This window comes from Cariama cristata, unplaced genomic scaffold, assembly GCF_000690535.1.
Source record: "Cariama cristata isolate BGI_N322 unplaced genomic scaffold, ASM69053v1 scaffold36518, whole genome shotgun sequence".
NCBI classification, from domain to species: domain Eukaryota; kingdom Metazoa; phylum Chordata; class Aves; order Cariamiformes; family Cariamidae; genus Cariama; species Cariama cristata.
The window spans coordinates 30,678-39,243 of NW_009633561.1; the positions used below are offsets into that span (position 1 = coordinate 30,678).

The window sequence follows — 8,566 nt, forward strand, 5'->3', positions numbered from 1 at the left end:
ATTCTCCGTCCGGACAGAGACACTGCAGCGCCTTGCTCCTCCAGGGTCCCGCTGATCTGGTGTGCGTTTACACACGTAAGTGCACAAAAGCTGCGACCTTGGCCTTTCTTTAGTGCCGTTGCCCACCACTAATTCAAGAGGTGCCCACATCACCTTCTGGTGCTTGTTTCAGGACTGGGGAGCCACACAGATGCTCCAGCACATCCTTAGTGACTGCAGGTCGGTGGTGCTGTGCACGGAAAAGACCGATGTTCCGATTTGCCAACGCACCTGGATTACCAGGAGGGTTTTAGGGCTGGCGTCTCAAGCTAGATCTGGTTAGACATTCCGGCACACGATGAGCAGGAGCCAAAATCCTGGGCCAGGCCAATGGTATCCTACCTCTGTTAATGCCTGATTTTTCTGAGGAAAGTGCAGGAAAATATGTTTAATCTTTTGAACCTTTTAGGTTCAAAGTTCATTACTAGCCAAACGGAGAGGAAATTCAAAGTTCTATGGAAATCAAGGAGCAGAAATACCTTCATGTTAATTTTTTCCAGGTCACATCACAGCATATTCACTTGCTATATCAATCCAGCTCTGATTTAATATAAGTTGAAAATAAAAAGAAAATATAATTTTGCCGGTATTCTCCAAATTCTGTACAGCTAGCAGGGAATCGTCTAGCAGCAGTCAGATTTGTTAACACATTTCTGGGATATTCATTCTCAAAAAGAATCAGCGAGAGCCTTATCCTTCTCCCATGGTGATACCTGAGCTTTGCAGGGTCACACAATAACTTCCACGGCCACTGGGAGAAAAGTGAGGTACTGGTATTCCTGGTAGCTATCTTAGAGGAATGAAAATGTATCTTTCTTTGTATTCACAGGGCGCTTTTCATTCGGAACGATTCCCGTTCAAACACCGCAATCATTCTCTTCCCATCTAAGACACAGTCTACAGTGGGCTGCTCAAAAACTCTTATGAAACAATAAAGAAAACAAGTCAGATTAGGGCACGCACCAGTACAGCTCAATGCAGTTCTTTTAAATATTTGCCCCGGTGTATCACAATCCAGCTTGCAAAGGCAGAACTGAAAGTACTGCAGATCTGTAGGCCACAAGGTTTTAAAATACGTGGTTCCACACAAAGCAAATGATTTTTAAAGGATGGATTTTAAAATGAAACTTGTGTTCAGAATTTCGGGGATAACCCCCCAAAACAAAACCAAGGGTTTTCCACAAGAACTCTATAAATTCTTGGACATCACCGCTGCTGCTCAGGGACTGACATTCAGTTAGATGAAGTAATTCCCTGCAGGCTGAGAGTCTAACGTAAGAACTGTCGTATTGTGTACACCCATACATTCTCTCTTCTAAGGAATTCCCCATAAAAATCTTTCTCAATTATTCATTAACCACAGCTGTGCTGAAGGGTGCTCACTGGAAAGTAAAGGGGGATATTTTCCTTCAGGTCGATGACCTGTGTGAACCTAAAAATTCTAAATGTATTTTACGTGGAAGTTCAGGAATTCTGTTGAAGTTGTTATAGCTAGTTTTTGCATCCTCCCAGGGAAGAACTGCTTCCCCTTGCTACATCTGTAAAACTCACAAAGCAGAAGTGGGATTCGTCACGAGTCTAAATGTGGGCAACAACACGTGCAGACATGATGTGCGTAGGATGGGTTGAGATTTATGTCCCTCGTACAGCAGAATCGTTCGGGTCATGTACAGTGGCTATTTGTCCAGAATTTCTAGGTGGTTTTCATCTGTCAAAAGCCTGCAAATCCAGTGGAACCAAAGTGTAGGTACAAGAGAAGGAGCAGGTAATTGCCCAAGCAGAAGCAAGTCTGGAGACTCGGAGCTGCCCGGAGCTCTCTCCAGCACTGCTGTAAGCTCTTCCACACCTCCCACGGCTGGGGAGCATCCACGGATGTGCTGACCGCACCGAGCCCTTCCCTGCCTCCGCATCCTCTCGTCCCCAACGGCCGATGGTGTCACCTGCATCGGATGGCTTAAGCTCAGCTACCAATGGGAGAGGTCATTTGCTCTTGGGTGGACGAAACAGAAAGGGAAAACCAGCACTTTCATTTGCCACATCATTTCTTTTGATGTGAACCTGTTGCCCACCCTCTTTTGTCTCTAAGAGGCTTCCTCCAGCAACACGGAATCACAGCGAATGCTCTCTCCCAGGAGACCAGAAACTGCGCTTTAAGAGGCTCAGGGAAACAGTATGCGCATTTAAGATGTCGCTGCCATTGTTCAATTTGCATTGCTCAGGATATTAATTTAATTTTAAATGCTTCACCACAGCTAGGGAAAAGCCAAACTCTCTCTAAATTACATTAGCTGATAGCAAAAGCATCTAATGTGCAGCAAATGGAATTGCATTTTGCTTACACTCAACTAAATTAACATTTAGCTCTCTGAAAATTAAGAGGTGTATTACTCAACACATCACCAACATAAAGCTTGCTTAATAATGATATTTTGATTATGTTTTTCTAATTCAGGTCGAGCTGAGTGACGATACCACAATAGTGTTTGACAATGACAATAGCATTTGCCTGAGAACTAAAATCAGTCTTAAATGATGTTTATTCCTCTGTAAAAATATATTATTTTAATTAAACAGACACATCAGTTCATTCTGTTGTATAAAATGATTTTCTAAATAAAAACCCAAGATAAAAATTGTCTGCCATCACCAAGGGGTGGCAGACAAGTTGGGACTACACCAAGTACTTTGAACAGCGCTGAGAAGAAAGGCGTCATGTCCCAATACCAAATTGGAGAAAATTAGTCTGAAAATCATGTGGACTTGACTAAAAGTCGCAGTAATCTGGCAAGGGGGGAAAGGACTGAGCTTAAATATGCTGCTCAAGAAGCTGCGAAGTGCAGAGATGGCTTGGATGTGTGATGAAATTAAAAGGCTTGAGATAAAAGGCAACGCTGGGCTGGAGGCACTGGAATGATCCTGATGATAGGAGAGATGCTGGGAAAGGCACACATCCGTGCTGGTTTGTTATGACACAGGCTATCTGTAACTAGGGGGAAAAGAGGGAATGAAAATTACTGTTAGTACTAGAACCACGACTCTTGTGAAACTTCCAGTTAAGCAAAGCTGGACCCTTATTTGGTTGGGTTACCTGAGCTGCTGAAGGATCGGCTGGATATTTTTATATATATACTTTATATAAACCCACATATTTTTACTTTGAAATTCTCAAGACTTGCACATAAAGAAACACCCATCTGCTATTGGTAGAAAACCACAGCGCTTTCATCCAAACAGTAAATAAAACTTAAGTCACTAAGCAAAAGGGGAAGCCTTGGGGAATCTGTACAGTTAAAACTTTCTGAAGGTTTTGTACATGTTGCCAAGTTTCAAACGTTTGGGATAAGAATGACCAAGGGATTAGAGATCAAAACAGTTCTTTATTTTTTCATTTTGCTTGCTTTGTACATCTGGCAGTGTCAGGGTATTGTACATTCCACAAAACCCCCGTTCAGTTACTTAGGCTCACATTCGAAAACACGTCTGACTAATTAACTAAGAGCAGCGAGCAGTTCTATTAGCACGCCCACACGCCTTTGCAAACCAGAGATTTTTCTAACACAGCTACAGAGTAATTATTCACAGACTGAACTGGAAGCCAGCCATCAGAAAACCTTTTACAAATTAGAGAATGAGCTGCAAAACCCATGCAAATTGTGAGGGACCTTAGGCCAAAGAGTTTTATTTGTAATCACAGCTTAATTTTGCTGGATCAGTTTCAATTTTTTAACATCCTTACATCAGTTTTATCTGACAAAACTTTAGTAAAATTAAATACTGATCTTCAAATCTTCAAAATCAGATGCCATACAGCAGGATAAGAAGGAAAGTGACGCACAAGAACAATTCCAACTGAAGGTGTTGGAGGAATGTATCAGTTGGGATTAAGTACTAGTGGCTAAGACCACCTCAGATGCAACTTCCTAAGTAACCGATTTCCATTGCCCAAAGCAAACGGAAAACAAAACCCAGAACAAAAATCAATTCAAATCTAGCAAAACTATGGATTTGATGGGAAACAGAACATTTTGGTTTTTGAGTATTTCAAATGTTTCTGAATTGGAATAAATTTAATAATGCAATGTCCTGTCAAAAAAATTAAGCAAATAGTTTTTCAGTCTTTCGTTTTTTTTCTTTTTTGGCTGAAACAACCTAAGGAAACATCCACTGTATTGTCCTTGCTTTTAAAGTGTTCAGATGAAATCCAAATTTTAATAAATATTTTCTGGAGACGATCTCGATTGCTTCAAGAGCTCTATTTAGCTTTTTCACAAAGCTTCTCTTATAAGGCCAGCCAGTCTCTTGAAGGCCTGCAATGACACAAATATGGTTCACGTTTATATTCCAGCATTACTTAAATAGGCAACACACCAAACCTGTAAAGCTACTGGAACTACCCTAACCATATACAAACTCAGTATTTTATACTGCAAAATTCTGCTGATATTCTCTGTTTTCCTTTCATGTAAGCCCATATACGAGCTTTGACTGGACCACGCTTCCACATCTCTGATATAGAAAATAAAAAGCAGAATTTTCTGAAACAGAAAAATATGTATATTGATGTTCAAAGGTTAATTCGGAGTTCAGATGCAACTCAACAGTTGTACTTTTAATACAACTAGGGACCCCCAGAAGAATATCTCTTTTAACTTAATATAAGGGCCTAGAGGCTCCAAAGTTGAAAGAAAAGGAAGAACAGCTGAGTGAGGAAGCACATAAAAGAAGGTCATCTTATCTGTTACAAACCTTCACTTTCATTGCATAAAAGTACAACTACAAATACTGAACTGTTTCAAGCACCTGAATCAAATGAGTATTAAATCTGCACAAATACATGTCTCCTGTCTTTCTTCCCAATGATTCACGGATTCAGCCAAATAACATCCAAAATATTCCTAAAATACATAGAAGATTAGTTCCTGAGAAATGAAATACAACATGTATATCAACTGTATGAAAGAAAAACAACATTCTTTCCTATAAGAGATTGACAACACCCCTCCCCAACACACACACGTGATGCCTGCTAATGCTGAAGCAAAGAGCAAAACTTACTCTGACTTCAGTAAAGCCTTTTTGAAAAATGTCTGGGAGGATTAAGTGTGAGACTCTGTATGTATGAGATATACACTGAAAAATTTTAAGTGCTCCTAAAAATTTGGTACCTTTCAGGTCATTTGGATGTGAGTATCTTGCCTAAGAAACAGCTAATACTGCTTCAAAAGTACTCCTTAATCACCTAAGTACTAAAAAAACCTACATTAACATTCAAGAAACCACGTAAGAAGTAAGTAAAAATAAGGGAGCATTAGTATGTGAGAAACTGTCTTGCTAAGAATGTAAAAAAAAAAAAAGAAAATCTCACTTACCAGATCCATCTGGGCCGGAGAAGACAGAGAGAAGGAGGCTCTGACGTAAGAACTAGGCTCTGAACTATCGATATTGAATGCTCCTCCAGGAACCAGTAACACCTAAGAAAAATTGATTAGCCACCCAGTTATCACCACTTCTACAGTTTTAAAAGACTGTGTTGAATAAAATTTGAGAAGGCTGACTGCTGAAACACTGCTATCAGAACATGGCGTAATGTATTTCTTCTCCTCAAAAGGAGAAGCCAAAAATATGCAACCTGGAATCAGCCTTTCATAACAAAATCAAAGGGCTCTTAGGTTTTTGTTCCCTAGGCTGGTGGGTTACCAGGTCTGGCTTATCATCACAGTCTTTAGAAGCACCAGGGAGGTGGGCTGTAGTTTACTCTGTATACACTGCTGGCTCTTATAAGTTGGAGAAATAAAATCACACTTAATTTCTCTTGTCAAAAAGATACAGTGGACAGCCATCATTCATATAGGTATAAATATTAATATTATATATGTATGTTGTATACATGGCATATTGTACTATATACAGTTGATGTATATGGTTTAAATTTAAGTAAGCTGATTAAATATCAACTTCTAAATACAGACTTGAAAATATTAACGAGTGACTGTGCGATAATGCCTGACTTGCAGACTCAGTGATGGCGCACAGCAAGTCCCCCTGCTTTTTATGGGCAGCCGTATGTGCGAATAGATACGGTAAATTTATTTTATCCTCCCCTCATTTCATTTTAACATCATAAGCCATTAAACCATAGGTCATACTTCTTTCTGCAAAGCTTTTTCCATGATCAGCTGCTGTGTGTCAGAAATACCCTTAATTTTGATCCATAGGAACATGCCAGCAGCAGGAGGGTACCATTCTGCCAGGTCTGGAGAGAGAGAAAAGAAGGGAATCAAGAAGGAAACTTCTGCCCCGCCTTTAACTGATGCATCATACGTTCAGTGATGATGTAGATTTGTTGCTCCAGTGAACTCAAAGGGAATGCAGGCCACAGAGCCAGGGTGCCACTTGTCTAATTTAAAGTACTCCTAATCAAATCGGTGCGGGCTTACTGCACTTGTGCTGGCATCCTCAATAGTTTTTGTGAACGTGATTGCTCTGAATGACAGAAATCCCAAACATTAACGTACTGTATTTGTTGATTACTTTCAGATCAAGTAAACAATATAAAATATTTTTTCTGATGCAGTTTCTCTTAATATCACATTGACTATCAACACGATTTTAAGTGTAGTAAAGCCCAGAACTGTTTTCCTTTAAGTTACAATGATTACAGATTTTTTCCCCAAAGAAAAGGAGAGCGTAGGAGTTATGAGGAAGATGGGAAGGCTTACAGAGGATTGTATTTGCAGACTTACTGTATACCTTTTGTTTACCTAGAATTCTTTTTCTGGTTTTGGACATAATTTTGAAGGAATTATTTATTTGACTTGACATCTTCTCCAGCTCTTCCTTGCTGTATTTAAGCATTACCTATCTAAAAAATAAAGGTCTGTCTTCCTTAATATTTTGGCTCCTATTACTAGAAAACATGAAGACCCTGTGGCCTTTTACATGAGTATATTCGCACAATACACTTTAAGGCAGCCCAGTGCTATTACCCTGTTTTGATACTTGGGGGATTGAGGCAAAAAGGGGCTGCCTGGGTCCACAACCCATGGTTGGTCAGAGCCACGTAGAAAAAGAAGAAATACTTTGTACCTAAAAACCTGGAATTAGCAAGAGTAAGTACATGAATGACCGTGTGGTGCCCAAGTGCATGTGTCCCATGGAAGTATCATCTAAGGTAGGTGGGCAGTTTTTAAGCAGTTATGGCTGATTCCACTTAGACTAACTAAAAGGAGTGAGTCACTAACTGTAATTGCATTATTGTTGATCAAATTCTTTCTGTGCTCCGTGATTAACCACAAAAAGGGGACATTTGAAATTGATTTCTGACACAAAAATGATTATCGCTACTGCTGTATTGATTGTTTACATCTTCTTTTAAATCAAGGCTACTAAATCTGGCTATTTCAGACAGGGATTATAAAGACAGAGATTTTAAACATAAAAAGTGTAAGATCAAAGTGCAGTGAAATATATCCTCTTTGTAAAAATGCGGTGAGCTTTCTTCTCATCACCATCTCCTTGTCCCACCAGAAAAGCATGAAAACAGCAGCGCTAGGTAATTTGTCCTAAGCTTAATATTTAATGGCATTGATTTGCTTATAATGCTTCTCTGTCACTTCAGTCAAGGGATGAACTTTAGTGATTTGTCTTGAACACAAAGATGATAAATAGCTAGAAAACAATTTCAGTAATTAGCTGCGTTGCACTCACTGACCTTTTAACCACCTGTCAGCAGCAACGAGCATTGCATCCCGCTGGGTCCTGTAGAACTTCACCACTCTGAAAGCAAATGATAATTCAAAGTCATGATCTCATAGCGCTTCAGAGTCCATTTGTTTCCAAAGGCAGAAACAAAGCTTTTCTACTTGAACAACCTGAGTGCACATTTAATGGAAATATGAGCATATCCTAGATGGGCACACCACCGTATGCTGTGTGTATAAAACTTGGTATATGGATCAGAGATGTCTTGAATGCTTCAGCGTGTCTCCAATAAAGCACTGATCAACCAGGCAGAGGAAGGGCCTGTGTGGCTGTTTCTTAAGCTTCACGTATGTCACGGAAACGCTATATATTATATCCATTCTGTCTAGTGTATCAGCCGATACAAGTCCTGTGAGCAATATTTACTGCACAAAATGGGCACACTGAAGAAAATTAAGGACTTACACATAGGCAAAAGCACAGCCTCGGTATTTGTGCATTTGGGTTGAATTTGTGTAATAGGTACATGTGGAAATGGTATTTCACAAGGTAAAAAGCAAATCGTACAATAAACCTGTCATGCCTATTTGACAGCTTCCTCTTTTCTAAACTTTTGAACCTATCTACTTCCTTCACACTTTAAGTAAAACTTCCAAATAATTTAATCTCTTACTGGGGAAAATGACCCTAAACCAAGTTTCAACATGGACAAGTCTTGTGCAGTGGCTTTTGCTGACATAAAATGAGACAGCTGTGCAACAGGAGACACAAGAGAAATGCCCGAGTGCATAAATCAGGTACAAATGTGTTCCCATCCCTGTAGGGA

The 8,566-nt window shown here is 39.8% G+C and overlaps 1 protein-coding gene across 2 annotated transcripts in view; it reads right to left on the reverse strand.

Annotated features, from left to right (window-relative positions):
- Positions 1 to 4,304: 4,304 nt before the first annotated feature.
- The window catches only part of AADAT (aminoadipate aminotransferase), a 15,254-nt gene continuing 10,992 nt past the window's right edge, over positions 4,305 to 8,566 (reverse strand). For both annotated transcript variants that reach the window (XM_009706798.1, XM_009706797.1), the window contains exons 10-13: positions 7,751 to 7,815; positions 6,186 to 6,292; positions 5,409 to 5,510; positions 4,305 to 4,346 (exon numbers count right to left, since the gene is read on the reverse strand). In XM_009706798.1, the coding sequence (XP_009705100.1) occupies positions 4,305 to 4,346; positions 5,409 to 5,510; positions 6,186 to 6,292; positions 7,751 to 7,815 (316 nt within the window). The remainder of the gene's footprint in view (positions 4,347 to 5,408; positions 5,511 to 6,185; positions 6,293 to 7,750; positions 7,816 to 8,566) is intronic.